Source organism: Physeter macrocephalus, chromosome 7 (genome assembly GCF_002837175.3).
Source record: "Physeter macrocephalus isolate SW-GA chromosome 7, ASM283717v5, whole genome shotgun sequence".
Lineage (NCBI taxonomy): Eukaryota > Metazoa > Chordata > Mammalia > Artiodactyla > Physeteridae > Physeter > Physeter macrocephalus.
Window position 1 is genome coordinate 18,632,995 of NC_041220.1, and position 17,871 is coordinate 18,650,865.

Here is a 17,871-nt window from a genome sequence, read left to right on the forward strand (position 1 = left end):
AGATTGCTTTTGCTATTTGGGGTCTTTTGTGTTTCCATACAAATTGTGAAATTTTTTTTTCTAGTTCTGTAAAAAATGCTAGTGGTAGTTTGATAGGGATTGCATTGAATCTGTAGATTGCTTTGGGTAGTAGAGTCATTTTCACAATGTTGATTCTTCCAATCCAAGAACATGGTATATTTCTCCACCTATTTGTATCATCTTTAATTTCTTTCATCAGTGTCTTATAGTTTTCTGCATACAAGTTTTTTGTCTCCTTAGGTAGGTTTATTCCTAGATATTTTATTCTTTTTGTTGCAATGGTAAATGGGAGTGTTTTCTTAATTTCACTCTCAGATTTTTCATCATTAGTGTATAAGAATGCCAGAGATTTCTGTGCATTAATTTTGTATCCTGCTACTTTGCCAAATTCATTGATTAGCTCTAGTAGTTTTCTGGTAGCATCCTTAGGATTCTCTATGTATAGTATCATGTCATCTGCAAACAGTGACAGCTTTACTTCTTCTTTTCCTATTTGGATTCCTTTTATTTCTTTTTTTTCTCTGATTGCTGTGGCTAGAACTTCCAAAACTATGTTGAATAAGAGTGGTGAGAGTGGGGCACCCTTGTCTTGTTCCTGATCTTAGTGGAAATGGTTTCAGTTTTTCACCATTGAGAACAATGCTGGCTGTGGGTTTGTCATATATGGCCTTTATTATGTTGAGGAAAGTTCCCTCTATGCCTACTTTCTGCAGGGTTTTTATCATAAATGGGTGTTGAATTTTGTCAAAAACTTTCTCTGCATCTATTGAGATGATCATATGGTTTTTCTCCTTCAGTTTGTTTAAAAACCAGCTTTCTTTTAAACAAGCAACACTTCTTAAGTATGAGGAGATTTAAAAGGTTGAGATTAAAAAGATTGAAAAAAATATACCATTCAAACCTAAAAAAGGCTGAGGTAGTCATAGTAATATCAGATAAAATAGACTTTAATATTAAAAGACTTGGTAGAGATAAAGAAGGTGACTTTATCATGATAAAAGGTCCAATTTTTGGAAGCTATAAAAATGTACATTATGTCAAAAGATATGAAGCAAAAATATTCAGAACTATGAGGCGCCCTAAATTTCCACAAAAATCATTACAGAACAAACAGATTAAAAAATAGGAATATAGAAGATGTGGGCAACATGATTAAGAAAATTGATTTAATGGACATATTTTGGAATACTGCACCCTGCTTCAGAGCCCTTTCTTTTCAAGTACATATGAAACATTTAAAACATGTATACTTATGGAAAAAATATCAAAAGATTGCAATCTTAGAGTATGTTCTCTGATCTAAGTGAATTACAATAGTAGCTAATAATAAAAAGATAACTAGGAAATCCCCATTTGTTTAGATATTAAGAAATACACTTCAGATACCTCGGAGGTCAAAGAAGAATCATGAAGAAAATTAGAACTTTTTTCTAATAATGAAAATGAGAACACTCTCTCAAATCTTGTGTGTTGCAGGTAAAGCCATACTTAGAGGGATTTTTTTTTTTCACTTTAAATGAATATAATAGAAAAGGAAAAAAGCTAACATCAGTGAGTTCAGTATTAATCTCAGGAATTGAGAGAGGGAAAACAAATGAAACCCAAAGAAATTACAATAGAAGGAAGGAAATACAGGAACTGAAATTAATAAAATAGAATATATGTAATGCAATATAAGCATATACTTGCCTATGTTGAGTCTGAAAAGACATCATAAAACTGGTAAATCCCTAGTAGGATTAATCAGGAAAAATAGAGAGAGAAAGCACAAATAACCAAAATCAAGAAAACAGAGATCTCACTACAGATCTTACAGATATTCGGAGAATGTTATGAAAATTTGATGCCAATACATTTTCAGGTATGGATGATATAGAATAGAAAAGCTGAGTAATCGTATCTTAAATTTTTTCCAGAATAGGAAAAGCAGATATACTCACCAATATATTTTGTGAAGCTAATAAAATACCAACAAAGACAATACAAGAATAAAAATTAAAGGCCAGTCTCACCATGAACATAGATCCAAAATTCCCATAAACTTTTAGCAAACAAAATCCAATAATATATTTAAAACTTAATCATCATACCAAACTGGATTTATTCTGGAAATATAAAGTAGTTTAGTATTCCAAATGCAATCATATAATTCATCACATTAAAACTTAATAAAGGGGAAAAATCATATGATCTTGTCATTCAGAAAAAGCATTTTATAAGATTAACTATCCTTCCATGATTTTTAAGAACTCTTTGCAAACCATCACTAGAAGAGAATGAAAAGAATATATAACCAGAAGCCTATAGAAAGCATCATACTGAGTGGTATAACAAAAAGCATTTCCTTTTAAGATTGGGAATAAGAAAGGTCATCCCCATTTTTATCTTATTGTATTGTAGGAACTATCCAGTGCTGTAGAGTAAAAAAGAAAGAAAGAAAAGATATAGGAAAGAAATAAATAAAACTATCATTATTCATAGATATGATTATATATATATCAAAAATACAAAAGAATATAGATTAATTTTTAAAATTAGAATTTGGTTGGGTTGCCAGGCAAGACAAACATCTAAAAACCCAAAGCACTGTATTTTTACATACCAGCAAAAACAGAAAATACCTTTTTAAAAATACACTGTTTACTATGGTATAAAAAATGAAATATTTAAGGGAATTCCCTGGTGGTCCAGTGGTTAGAACTCCATGCTTCCACTGCCAGGGACCTGGGTTTGACCCTTAGTCACGGAACTAATATCCTGCAAGCAGTGCGGTGTGGCGAAAAAAAAAAAAAGGAATACTTACGAATGGACTAATAAAAGATGTGTAATCTAAACAAGGTCTCTCTCCTTTTAGCCTTCTTCCTTAGCCCTTCCCCACCACTGACTTCCTCAGGCACACCATTTTCCAGAGGATTCAACTTTAATGCATTCAATAGATGTGTTTGTATATGCTTATGTGAAATTGTATGATATCGTTTCATGAATGTATCTGTTTATAATTTACACAAGTGACATTTTTCCATAAGTTGCCTTGTATTCTTAACTTTTGTTGCTCAACAACATGTTTTAAGAGTTATGCATAACATTCTGTTATATAAGCCTACTTCACTTTAATTATTTATTCTATTTATTCTTAGTTGTCAACAACCCTCATATCCAGCAAATACTGGATTTCATTGTTCTTCTTTGCTAGTTGTTCGAAAAGCAAGTGTTTCATTTGATTGAACTTACAAATGGAGAGATGACCCATAGTCATTATCCCAGACAGCATTCCAATTCTGCAGAAATCAGTACTGACCCAGACAAAGAAATTATTGAAGCCATTGGGTAAAACACATAGATCTGTGTGCCATTTCTTTATGAAGATACCACATTTTGGATTTCTCTTTTTGTGAAATCTAGAAGTTGTGTTGCAATTTCAAGAAGAGGGTGGGACTGTATGAGATAATGACAGTCTTTTAACAGATACAATTTTGGTGTTATTCTTTTTAAAAAACTTTTCCTGTTTAAGCAATAAATGGTTAGAATTGTTACTTTTTAATGTCATCTTAGAAATACCACCAAATGAAATTTGAAAAAAAAATAAATAAAAGATGTGTAAGAAAACTGTAGAAAGTCATCAAGAGAAATTAAAATCTAAATAAGTGCAAAGCTATATCACTTTCATAGATTGGAAACCTCGATTTTGTAATGATCTCATATCTCACCATACTGATCTGAAGACTTATGGCAGTTCTCATCAAAATCCCAAAGACCAAGAATAGCCAAGATACTGTGAAAGAGACTAAGGTAGCAGAACTGATTTTATTGCATAACAATAATAAAACTTCATTCTGATAAAACTGTAGTATTTAAAAGACAATGTGGTATTGGTTCAAAGATGGACAAGAAGACCAGTGGAACAGGATAGCCCAGAAACAAATGGATGCATTAGTAGATGTTTATTTTACTAAGAAAAAAATGTGTCACTGCAAAACGGTATGGAAAGGACAATCTTTTTAATAAACAGTGCTGGGAATGGAAAAAAATACCGTTGGAGACACTCATACAATCCCACTTAATACTATTTTTATTTTTAAAAATTTTTTAAATTTTTATTTATTTTTGGCTGCGTTGGGTCTTCGTTGCTGCGCGTGGGTTTTCTCTAGTTGTAACGAGTGGGGGCTACTCTTCATTGTGGTGTGCGGGCTTCTCATTGCAGTGGTTTCTCGTTGTGGAGCATGGACTCTAGGTGCTCAGGCTCAGTAGTTGTGACTCGTGGGCTCTAGAGCGCAGGCTCAGTAGTTCTGGCGCACGGGCTTAGTTGCTCAGCGGCATGTGGGATCCTCCCGGACCAGGGATTGAACCCGTGTCCCCTGCATTGGCACGCGGATTCTTAACCACTGCACCACCAGGTAAGTCCCAATACTATTTTTTAAATTTCGTTTCAGATAGATTATTGACCTGAATGTAAGCTTTGTAACACGAAAGTTTATCTTAAAATATGAGATAGGAGAATATCATCACGGCCTTGGAGTACAGAAAGTTTTCTTAAGTCACAAAAAGCTGTAACTATAAAGGAAAAATTGATAAATTTTGTTATTTTAAAAGTAAAAACTTTTATTCCTCAAAGGACACCATTAAGAGTGAAAAGCATGACAGTAGATGAGAACTTATTTACAACACATGTAACCAACAGAGGGCTGATGTGTACAATATATAGAAAAACTCCCTCAAATCATTAAGAAAAATGTAGAAAACCCAGTGGGAAAATGTGCAAACGATTTAAGAAGGCAAAAGATAAAATCCAAGTGGCTAATAAACACATGAAAATGTGCTCAACTCATTAAAAATCAGGGACTGCAAAATAAAACCACAATAAAAATACCACTGCATACTCACCGGAAAGTGATAATACCAAGTGTCGATGAAGGTGTGGAACAGTGGAAACTTATTAAGTGCTGATGGGAGTGTAAATTGGTACAATTTGGAGAACATATCTACTAAGTCGGAGATATGCCTTCCCTGTGAGCCAACAATTCCACTGTTAGGTGTATACCCAGAAATGGGTACTTGTGCACCAGGAGCCATTACAAGAATGTTCATAACAGCATTATTTATAATAATGAATAAATGGAAACAACTCATATCCATTAACAGTAGAATGAATAAATTATGGTATATCCATATTATGGAAAAATACACAGTTATGAAAGAATGAAGACAGCTATAACCAATAGTGTAGATGAATCTTATAAACATATTAAAAGGAAAAAGCCAACACTGAAAAATACATATTTTAAGATTCCATTTATATGAAGTTACAAAAAAGCTAAAATTAACTATAGTTTTTAGGAATGATTATTTGGTGAAACTATAAAAGTATGGATGTGATTACCTTAAAAAGGGTGGTGATTTGAAAGGGAGGGATATGTGATAGAAAAAAGTAAAGTACAGAGGGGCTTCCAGGGTTGTTGGCAATGAATTTCTTGATCTAGGTGATAGTTACACAGTTATTTACTTAATAATAATAATTAAGAGTAACATATATTTTATGCACTCTGCTGCATTTGTGGGATTTTTTTCACCACTTAGAAAAGATTTTCAAATATACGTTTATACAGATATACATGTACATATATATGATACATGTGTGTACATATATGTACGTATATGTGCAAACGGTGGTGATAAAGATAGATGTCCTTGGGCAGAATGGTATTGATCAGTGTGTGCTGGTCTGTCTGCTTTGGCAGAATGCCTCATTAATCCTTTTTAATAAGGCAATTTAAGCTTCCCACATATATATGTGATTACAGTTAAACTGTGAGAGGAAAGATCTGTAAACTTTAATCCTGACACATTTTAAATCTTCTGAATGCCTTAGATCTTATTCTTTAGGAAGAAATTTATTTTTCCTCTCATTTGGTGGTTTGGTCAAATAGGAAATTTTCATTGTGACCTTCAGTCAATTTTATGCCAGAGAATGACCTGTACCCTTCCTTGCAATATTTCAAAATAACAGTGTTTTTATCTCTTATTTGTTTTGTCCTCCACTATCTTCACTTGTGTTTTATAACTGTGCTGAGGATTGAATGATACTTTTGAAAATTTGTTTCTGGACTAGCCTTAGCATATCATCCTTGGTTTTCCTTGTATGCAAAGGAGAGTGATTCCAACATTTAAACTGGGATTTGTATAATTCAAGGTTTTTTGTATTTTTAAGGCTTTTTCATTGTGGCTTTCAATTCTAGTCGCCACACATTTCTACTTCTGTCATTCTGTAACCAAGGAAACGCCCTACTTTCAGCATGGCACAGTGCAAGTATACCTTTTAAAAAAATATTACAGGTTGCATATTCTGTGTATTCTGAAATAATATGCTAAAGAATATCAGCGATCCTAGTGATAGAAAAAAGCCAAATTTTTACACATTAAAATTGTCTGAAAGAACAAGTCTTAAGTATGAAAACAGTCTTTGTTTCTTCCAAATAAAAAGCTTGAACTGCCATTGCTGTAGATATGTGCATATACAACTTAGGGAAACTGAAGACTAAAATAAAATCCAACCAGAAAATAAAATTTAAATTAAAAAATTTATGTGTAGCAAATGTATTTCTGAGGTCAGTTGATCAGCATTTATCTTAAGCAGTATCAAATATACCCAAAATATTTAAGTAGGCCAATTTAGGTTAAAACACAAAGATGAATGAGGTATATTGGGGGAGACAGATATGGATGCAAATATAAAATCTTCAATGAAGTAAGTTCTATAATGAAAGAATATTTAAGATATTAGTGGTGCAAACAATATTGATTTGATAGGCTCACAGAGATTGCTATGAAGATAATTTTTTAAAATATAATTGGTATGTAAATTCTGTCTCTAAAATTCCTTAGTTTGTTAGTTATCCATCAGAAAACTTGAAAGTTATTTGTTTCTTTCAACTTTTATTGTGAAAATTTAAAAACCTATTCAGGGGCTTCCCTGGTGGTGCAGTGGTTAAGGATCCGCCTGCCAATGCAGGGGACATGGGTTCGAGCCCTGGTCCGGGAAGATCCCACATGCCGCAGAGCAACTAAGCCCATGTGCCACAACTACTGAGCCTGCGCTCTAGAGCCCACGAGCCACAACTACTGAGCCCACGTGCCACAATTACTGAAGCCCGTGCACATAGAACCCGTGCTCCACAACAAGAGAAGCCACTGCAATGAGAAGCCCGCGCACCACAACGAAGAGTGGCCCCCGCTCACCACAACTAGAGAAAGCCTGCAAGCAGCGAGGAAGACCCAACGCAGCCAAAAATAAATAAATTAATTAATTAAAAAAAAAAACCTATTCAGATGTAGAGAGATTGTAGTATAATGAACCATCATGTACCCATCACCCAAGAAAGCTTCAAATTAATGAAAACCTGAAGCGTTTTTTAAAAACATGACTTTCAAGTTCAGTAAGTTACAAATTAATTAACTGCCTTAGGAAAATAACATCTGTACAAATATGGATCCAAATATCACATACTTGTGATATACTTTGAAATTTACTGATACCTCTTTTTAGTATCTTTGTATTCAAACGCCATTAGTGAATGTGTTTTAACTTTATCTAACAGTTATGTGTGTTTTATTTTAAACAGTGTGCAATATTTTATAGTATTGCCTTTTAAATATGAGTATAATATCTAGAATAACAGTAGAATGATATTACTTACCTTCAGAGCTGAGAATCAATTTGTTTAGTTGCTGCCAGACATTGTGAAAAGTGACATCATATCAAATAGAAATGAAATAAAGCTTTTGTGTATTTAGCTGCACTGTCAGATACTCCCTTTTGAAACTCAGATCTTCAGAGGTGTGTTACCTAAATCATGCATTTTTTTGGTTTTTTATAATTCTTTACATTAAATTGCTTATACCAGAATTCCTATTTCATCTCAAATTTTGGTTATTTTGTTCACATTATTCTTTAGATGCTATTAAGCTACAGCTGGTTGAAGCAGGCCTGGTAGAATGTCTACTAGAGATTGTTCAGCAGAAAGTGGATAGTGACAAAGAGGAGGATATTGCTGAGCTCAAAACCGCTTCAGATCTAATGGTTTTATTACTTCTTGGAGGTGAGTTGTAATTTATGCCAACGAAAGAACATGACTGTCAGATATTTAAAAATTTGTCATCTCTTTTATAAATACTATATTAGGCATTTTCTCATTTTCCTGTCACATTTAATCCTGTTGATGTGATGATTTTGAAACCTTAAATACATCATGAAGAGAACTAGAGATAATGAACCTGGAAAAGAGGAACCTATACTATCTTCCAGTATTTAAAGAGCTGTCGTATAGAAGAGACAGCTGTGGCACCAAAGGACTAAAAGCGAGATGGCTACTTGGGACTTAGACTAGAAAATTTCTAAGCCCTTTTGTCCTGTCTCTGCTAAAAGGTTATTAGAAAAAGAGTCATTACTGGGACTTCCCTGGTGGTGCACTGGTTAAGAATCTGCCTGCCAATGCAGGGGACACAGGTTCGATCCCTGTTCCGGGAAGATCCCATATGCCGCGGAGCAACTAAGCCCGTGAGCCACAACTACTGAGTCTGCGCTCTGGAGCCTGTGAGCCACAACTACTGAAGCCCGCGCGCCTAGAGCCCGTGCTCCGCAACAAGAAAGCACCGCAGTGAGAAGCCCATGCACCGCAACGAAGAGTAGTCCCCGCTCACCACAACTAGAGAAAGCCCGCGCGCAGCAACGAAGACCCAACGCAGCCAAAAATAAATAAATTTATAAATTTATTTTAAAAATAGAGTCATTACTTTTCCCTTTGTGAATTATAGATTGTAAAGCATCAATATGTGATTTCCCAATTGGGTATTCAGTTAAGAATATGGATATGTTACTTCTAAGTATTTTCCTCTTACCTGTTGCATTTACCTCTAGATGAATCCATGCAGAAATTATTTGAAGGAGGAAAAGGTAATGTGTTTCAAAGGGTACTGTCTTGGATTCCATCAAATAACCACCAGCTACAGCTTGCTGGAGCATTGGCAATTGCAAATTTTGCCAGAAATGGTAAGCATATGATTATCTGATTATTAAATCAGACCTTCTGTATTTTTAAATTTTGCTTTGCCATAACGTATACTAAACCTAAAACAGTTCAGAAGCATGTGCAGTATCTGTGTGTAATACTACCTTAATTTTTCAGAAATCTGTAATACTAATATTGACTTTCCCAACAAATTATTTTATGCAATTCATCTAAGTTCTAATAGTTTAAAGGTCATGAACAGTGATTATGAAGTCTTTCTTTTGAGTACTCTGTACTTCAGAGATGAATAAACTTGAGTCCCATTCTAATAAACATCTGATCTGGGAGGATATACTCTTTTGCCTGGTGATTTTATTTTGGATTTAATAATCTGAGTATTCATTACTGTGCCTCATTTATACTCTTATGCCTATAAAACTTAAGCATGGGTAATCCTCTGGTTTAGGATAGAATATTTACTTAAATAATATTTCAGAGGCACCAAACGTCCATGTATATTTCCGAAGTCTGACACTTCTGCTATTCCCTCTAGAAACTTATACTGTGTCTAGGAAATATGAGTTATTTTTGTTTTTAATTTGATTTTATTTGAGTATTAACTGTTGTTATAGCATGTTATAATAGATGACTTATTCCATTTTTCCTTCCTTCTTTTTGGGGACCATCATTAACTCCTTAATGATGAAATTAAGACTGGCAAAATATTGATAATTATTGAAGCTAAATGGGTAAATAGTAGTTCATTATAATATTCTCTCTGCTTTATGTTTCAGAAATTCTGTCTTTAAAAAATAATTTAAATATCAGCCATGATGACAAAATGTAGAGTACTGTCACTGTAACGTTCGCAGAACGCTGGCATACTTCACTATAAATGGAAACTATTGGAGGACATTTTAAGCATGTGGTTTCTACTTACTCATCTTCTGATATATTATCAGGAACTCAGCTAGAGACTTTTCTGGCCAGTTTTTAAAATTTTATCTATTTTAAGAATCTTATAATCAGACTTCTCAGTAAACAAACAAAAAAACCTGTAAATCTGATGTGAGAAGAAGATGGAATTCATTTTATTTTCTTATAGCTCCATTTTCCCTAATGTAGATAATGGGCAGGCATCAGTTTTACAAATATTTATAGATATTTGTAAAGAGGGAAAAAAATGTTTTCTGTTGTTATTTAGATGGAAATTGTATCCATATGGTAGACAATGGAATTGTAGAAAAACTTATGGATTTACTGGACAGACATGTAGAAGATGGAAACGTAACTGTGCAGCACGCAGCACTAAGTGCCCTCAGAAACCTAGCCATTCCAGGTAAGACTTAAGAATGGGAGCCAATGAGATTTATTCTAAAAGTCATCAATGAGATGGGGTGCTTTGAGACAGTTGTATCAGTATCCTTTTTATTAGCTCATGCTTTTATCTCGTTCTCAGTGCAGTCCAATATTTTAATCTATTATTTAAATGAAATTCGTGGTTTCAGTCATAGAAACTGCTCTGAAACAACATCAAAGCCAAGGTCAATAGCTCAAAAAGCAATAGTGCCTACTGTACAGCACAGGGAACTCTACTCAATATTCTGTACTGACCTATATGGGAAAAGAATCTAAAAGAGAGTAGATATATGTATATGTACAACTGATTCACTTTTCTGTAAGCAGAAACTAACACAACATTGTAAATCAACTATACTCCAATAAAAATTAATTAAAAAAAAAAAAAGAATGGGAGCCAACTGTGTAAGAGATAAAAATCTGTCGTTTTGGGAAGATATTTATGTGATTTGTGGACCTGCCCTGACCAAGAAAAGAAAAATAGTCTTCAGATTGCTTACATTTTTCTTACTAATAAATGGAGATAATATGTTAAAGAAGTTTTCTGAGATTATACAAGCATAATCTTCCTTTTTCAGATTATTCAAATATTCTATTACTTTTTGTGAACTCCTAGATTTTCATCATATTGTATAGTTAAGATTTTTTAAGCATCTTCAGCTGAGGTAAGATAATGGTATCAATTAACAGAATCCCTTAAAGAATGACTTTTAAGAATTTTTTTTCCCTACAAGCAGACGTACAATTTTTTAAAATAGCCTTAATGTGCCTTTTTGGATTACAAGCCTTTTGAAATCACATTATCATGGGAACTAATACAGGATATAGTTGAAACCATCCTTTTATTCTACTTTCTAAAGGTAAATTTCTGATTAGGTAAAATAGTATAACTATATGAAAATGCAATCTATATAAAATCAATTTGGCTTATGTGGCAGATTAATATTGTTTATTAATGTCTATAATATCTATATTAACAGTTGGGTCAAGGACAGAGGTAAAAAGAAACATTTATTAAAGTTGAGGAATTGTGCTTTTCATAAATAAGAAAGCAACATTGTCAGATTTCCTTTACAAATTATTAGTTTATGATCAGATTTTAAAAGCAAGTAAGTGTGATTTTGTATGTTGTGCTCCTGTAGACAAATAGGATACTTATCCCCTAGCCCTCCCATTCCCAGTCCCATTCTTAAAATTAACAGAAAAGTAAAGTAACAATGTTATTTTAACTAGAAAAATATAACATGGGGCCTTAAGATAATAAGACACTCAAAAAATGTATATTGAATTGAATGATTATCATCAAAAATGCTAACATCATTTTAACCAGTCTTTTTTTTCTCTCTCTCTCTTAGTTATAAATAAAGCAAAGATGTTATCAGCTGGCGTCACAGAGGCAGTTTTGAAATTTCTTAAATCTGAAATGCCCCCGGTTCAGTTCAAACTCCTGGGAACATTAAGAATGTTAATAGATGCACAGGGTAAGAGAAATGCTTTCTCAAGGTGCATTTTTGGTATAATAGTCCTAATGTGCCTCTAGTGGAAAAAGGACCTGTTTTTAGCTTTCAGAATTAAGTAATCATAAAGATAAGTAGCAAATAAAAGGCAAAAAGAGATTGGTTTTGGAACCCCATTCGTTAATTTCCATGCTAGTTATAATTGACTTTAAATGGAAATTATATTGCATTTCTCTTTATTAGTACATATAATCTGATTTTAGGTTGATTTATTAGTGGTTCTTGAGGGGTTTTTATGTCTTGGAATTTTCTATACCCTTTCTTACCTTGTAAAATTATCAAGTTTCAATACAGTGACAGTCAAAATTTTTTTAAACTTGTTTTGCAAACAGGGAGATCATTTTTCTGTTCACAGAAACAATAATGAAAACCAATCCTTGGAATGAGTTATATTTATTTACTTATTTCTAAATTCTAAACCTTCTCTATATTGATGCCTTAGAATACTGCTAAAAATTCTTTGGTACAGTTTTCCAGAGTACTAACAGACTGCCAGGGCTGAACCAAAAGAGTATAAAGTTGTTTATTTTGTTTTTGTATAAAAGTCCACAACTGAATAGAAAATCTCAATAGTCCATCAGATACGGAATATTTTCAGTTCTTGCTTTAATAAAATTGTTGTGTTCTGTTTTTAGACCTGTAATTTTCCTTCACACTCTTACATCTTTACCAATTATTTTAGTTGATTGCCTATCAGTGATTCATTCCTTTGTGGTTTGCCTTCTTTCCTATAGCAGAAGCTGCTGAACAACTGGGAACGAATGTTAAATTAGTGGAGCGTTTGGTGGAATGGTGTGAAGCCAAAGATCACGCTGGTGTCATGGGGGAGTCAAACAGACTGCTCTCTGCCCTCATAAGACACAGTAAATCAAAAGTAAGTCCCGGAGGAAACCGTTCATTTATTTATGAAATAGATTAAAAGAAGATGAAAAGAGAAAAAGCTTAAAAGTAAAGGTATTCCTTGACTTGTGTAACTCTCCTTCATAAAATAATTGACTTCACCGTAGTAACTATTCCAGCTGGTTGGCCACAGGAATGTTCCTCCCCATCAGATGCTACCTCTTGGCATCTTTCCCTGCAGCAACAGCAGCTGTTAACTTGGACCTTCTTACTACCTGTCTCACCTATAGCAGCCTAAAATCCCATCCATTTTCACTGACACCAGTACAGGACCAAGTATATTGTTGACAAGATGGAAAGTATCAAGAAAGTATAGCAAAATGAACTCCTGTGGTGGTCCTTTTTACCTCTTCATCATAACTGCTCTGTGAGGCCCATTTGTTCATTTAACAGTCAACATTTTGGTACTTACAGTGTAAATATTATAAAATATAGTATGACTTTCAAGAATTAACTGTCCAGTGGGAGGGCAGATATAAAAACAGCATTAAAGCCGCATACTCCAATTCAGATATAACTTAGAAGACAGAGAGACCAACTGTGGGCATCACAGAAGGGATCATGTTTTAGATGTTAACTAGGAATCTCTCAGGAGGACAGTGGGAAGAGAAAGCACAGAAAGGCCTCCAAGCAAAGACAACAGTGTGTCAACAGCACGAGATCTAAAACAACATAGTCGGAGAGGAAAACTGCAAGTCAAGCGGTATTGCTGGAGCACAGTGTGCAAAGACAGTGACCAGAGAGGAAGAGAAAGGGGATCGAGATGAATTATGTGCCAGGTTAAGGCATATGAATTTATTCTGTAGAGAATTAGGAGGCTCCCAAAGGATTGTAAGCACCGGGGTGCCATTATTTGGTTTTCTTTAGAAAGATGACTCTAGGGCTTACTAAGGGCGAGGAAAACCAAGTTTTTCAAAAATATACATGTGAGATGATAAAGGCCTGAATTAAGGTTTTGGGTTAAGCCATTTGAAATTGCTGGTATTCAACCATTTTGACACAAAGAAACAAGTATCATATGGTTCAACCTCATAGAAGCAGTGAGGATGGAAAAGAAGGATTTGAGAAAGATAGGAGTGGCAGAATTGACAGAATTCAAAAGTGGGGTCCAAGGAGAAGGAGGTTTTAGAGAGAATTCCAAGTTTGGGGCTTAGCACCAGGTGGGGTCATCATGCCATTCATCAAAATAAGAGACTGTGGGAAGAACTAACATTCCCTAACTTGCTTACTGCCAAATCACTCTTCTATCCTTTTCAGAGTCTTTACCCAATTCTTTGCTCCGTTCTATGAGAATTCTTACCAGTGGTTTCATTTAGGCAAACCGTAATTCTGTTAACTAGATTACAACAAACAGAGCCATGTTTTGGCATCTGAATTTGGAACTCTCAGATTAATTCCTGTTACTTGTGGTGGTTAGGCCAGCGAAGACTTGGTTAATCCATAATATACCTTAAGTTCACTAACAACTAACAGAATTGTATAACCAAACCATTAGTGGACACAAGATGTGTCCACAGGAAGATACGTTCCATCATCTTAAATAACCAAATCTTGGAACCAAAGCTATTCAAATGCTGTAATATTGAGATCTGAGGGTTTTGAGGCTTTTCTTTGGGTTTCATTATCACAGATTCCCTTTCCCTTATCTAATACCATACTCCCTCCCCCCAAAAGTTTTCAAATAAAATACCCATTAAGCATCCATCACCATGTAGGTTCTTTGAAAAGACTTATGAGAAATATGGGATGGTACCTTTCTAGATATATGTGTGTGTGTGTGTGTGTGTGTGTGTGTGTGTGTGTGTGTAATAAAAAACAATGTGAAATGATATGGGATTGCAACTTTATAGTTACATTATAACTTTTTTACAATTCAGTACCAGATAGGCTACTTTTTCCTTTACATGTTTCCTACAATTGAGATTATACTGCTACTAAGAGGCAATAGGAACCTTGATTCATAGACGTTAATGATTAGAATACAAGGTGTGTTATTTGAGCTCTGGATTAGAATTATTAATTTAAATTATTTTTAAATTTAACAAACATTAAAGGAATAGATGATTCTGTTTGAACAGCATTTCTCAAAATATGTTCTATCGAATAATAACTCCAATAAATTTTCCAAGAAAAAGGGTTTCATGGTCAGAGTAGTTAGGATAATAGTGCATTCCCTTTACTTGCCTTTAGAATTCTGTAGAAGCTCTAAAGAAACTTCCTTAACTTTAGCTATTTAACTGCTGGTCTTTTTTTCAAGAGGCATCTATTAACATTCCACTGGACATACTTCGGAAAATGCTGCTCTGGAGTAAGTTTTTAAAATAATTAAACACTAGGTACAAATTTGTTACATTTCTGTATATCCTTAACCAACTGTTGTGAATCACAGCTCTGTCCTTATGTTATTCTTAAACTTTGAATATTCTACTCCTTTTAAAGTACTTTGAATATTCTACTCCTTTTAAAGTCACCCTGAATTCTACCTTAGAGTCCAGTCCTCCAAAAGTTTGCACTGATTCATGGGGTTTCATGCTGGCTTAGGCCTTTCAGCCATATATGGTGTATCCTTGTGCTTATGCCAATAGGTAAAATTACATCTTCCCTCTAAAGAGTGCCCTAGGCTAGGACTCCTAACCAACTAGCTGGACCTTCTGACTGTAGATATCAAAAACAGAGAAAGAAATATAGTTTGCCTCTACAGTAGGAATATAAAAATTCCCTCTTATCAAAGTAGGCACTTTTCTTTAACCTGTAAGAGTAAAACATTCTTCATCAGTATCAAGCTAAAAACTTGTTTAAACAAATGTACTTAGTCATTTGCTTATTCATCCAACATTTACTTAAACCTATACTGAGAGCTTTGATGATACAATATTTAAAAAGAAAATTTTTGGTAGGTGATTCAGTAGCTACACCAGCCTACAATCTTATAAATCGATTATCTCAAATTCAAGCCTATCACAAACCATTCCATTGTAACTACATTGTTATACAATTTTCAACAGAGTCTTTAGCTGGATTTATCTCAACAGTTAAAAGCAAACTGACCATAAATGCTAAATATGTGAGACTGTTAACATAGATAATTTGCCTTAGTTAGTTATATATGTACCAAAATTTAGCTTTCCATAAGAAAACTCCTTGAAAAATAGGATTATGAAATAAAATATTGTTTCAAACTTTGTAAAGCATTGTAAAATATTTCCAAAATTCTTAAAGACTCTCCAGAGACATCTAAGGTTTAGAAGGATTACCCAGAGAAAACGTCTCATTATGTATATCTACAGTTTACTTACTATAAATGAAATGGTTTCAGAGAGGTTAAAGTAATCTCTGGATTAATTTTTGAAGTGTATTGGTTAAAATTATTTTTAATTCTCCAGATGAACCTTCTTGCTCTATGGAGTGGTGCTAATATTCTTTTTTTTTTTAGTCTTGAAGTTAAAAATATAACTTTAAAATAGTTTCATAGAGGCCCTTCAAATCACATTAAATGACTGCCTCTGCCTGGCATTATGATGAATTCATTGTGTATGCTTTTCCATAGAACACAAATGGTTAAAAACAAGACCTAGTAGTCAAACTGCCTGGATTGAATCTTGGCTTTTTACCATTTAATCACTGTCTGATTTGGGGCAAATTCCATAACTTAATCTAAGCTTCAACTTCTTCATCTATAAACTGGAGATAATATCTAGATAGTGGGATTTTCTGTGAGGATAAAAATGAGCTACTATCTGTAAGTTACAGATAGTAACTTACAGTGTAAGTTACTGTGTATAAGTGTCGTCCAGTGTATAGGTATTTCTCCATACAGGGTAGCTGTCAATAGTAATAATCCTCTTTTGTCACATGACACAAGTACAATGCTTCATTTGTCTTTTTTCCTCCGTTCTGTCGGGCAAAGCGATTCTGTAGAGTAGCTACTCAGTAAGCATTTATTGAAGTAGGAGGAGAGAGGGCAGGCACTTTAAAGGACAGTGCTCAGATATTTGTTCCAGAAAAGTGAGATGGAAAAGAAGCTACGCTTTGATTTAAGGGGTCGGGGTGTGGGGGGGTGATTTTTGGTATTTCTGATGTGCAAATTTTCTTCATTCATTCATTCCTTTCCCTTCTTTCTACTACAGTGGGCTTTTGAGGGTGAATCACAAAAGAGAGGCTGAAATGACAGTCCAGGAACCTTCCTAGGTGACTGCATATGTATCTTGTGAATCTCTTTTGATCTTTTTACTCAACAAGCTCCTTTGTGATATTTATAAAATTCTTTACTAATTTTAAGGATTCTGTATCAGTTTCAAATAAACTGCCTCTGAGTAAGCAGTATAAAGCAGTATATAGTCATCCTCGTCCCTTGGTATCTGAGGGGGATTGGGCACCCTCTCAGATACCAAAATCTGTGAATGCTCAAGTAAGTCCCTTATATAAAAATGGCATTGTATTTCCATCTAACCTACGCACATCCCCCTTATACTTTAAATCATCTCTAAATAACTTATAATACCTAATACGATGTAAATGCTAGTAGATAGTTGTAAATACAGTGTAAATACTAAATAGCTGCCGGCGCACAGCAAATTCAAGTTCTGCTTTTTGAAACTTTATGAAATTCTTTTCCTCAAATATTTTCAATACATGGTTGGTTGAATCCATGGATGCAGAACCTGAAGATACGGAGGGCTGACTATATTGGGTGGCTTTCTTTTCATTAGAAAAGGCTTTAAAAGACAGTTTCTCACTTTCTAAAAAAGCTGATGTGAAAAGACATTAAATGCTAGAACACAACTGCTGTAAAAGCTCAGAACTTAGACTCTATTGATTTAGAATGTTTGCTCACTAAACAAACAAGTTTGGACTCAAAGCAAAGATACTGTCTATAAATAGTTTTCTTAAAAATTTACATAAGGTTGGGCTTCCCTGGTGGCGCAGTGGTTGAGAGTCCGCCTGCCGATGCAGGGGACGCGGGTTCGTGCCCCAGTCCGGGAAGATCCCACATGCCGCGGAGCGGCTGGGCCCGTGAGCCATGGCCGCTGAGCCCGCGCGTCCGGAGCCTGTGCTCCGCAATGGGAGAGGCC

At 34.4% G+C, this 17,871-nt stretch overlaps 1 protein-coding gene across 4 annotated transcripts in view; it reads left to right on the top strand.

Moving 5' to 3' along the window:
- RAP1GDS1 (Rap1 GTPase-GDP dissociation stimulator 1) overlaps positions 1 to 17,871 on the top strand; it is a 161,182-nt gene that overhangs the window by 127,063 nt on the left and 16,248 nt on the right. For 3 of the 4 annotated variants that reach the window (XM_007109654.4, XM_024126565.3, XM_007109653.4), the window contains 5 exons: positions 7,971 to 8,114; positions 8,933 to 9,064; positions 10,228 to 10,362; positions 11,738 to 11,863; positions 12,634 to 12,773. In XM_007109654.4, coding sequence (XP_007109716.1) covers positions 7,971 to 8,114; positions 8,933 to 9,064; positions 10,228 to 10,362; positions 11,738 to 11,863; positions 12,634 to 12,773 — 677 coding nt within the window. The remainder of the gene's footprint in view (positions 1 to 7,970; positions 8,115 to 8,932; positions 9,065 to 10,227; positions 10,363 to 11,737; positions 11,864 to 12,633; positions 12,774 to 17,871) is intronic. The other variant, XM_024126566.3, reaches the window with a different exon arrangement.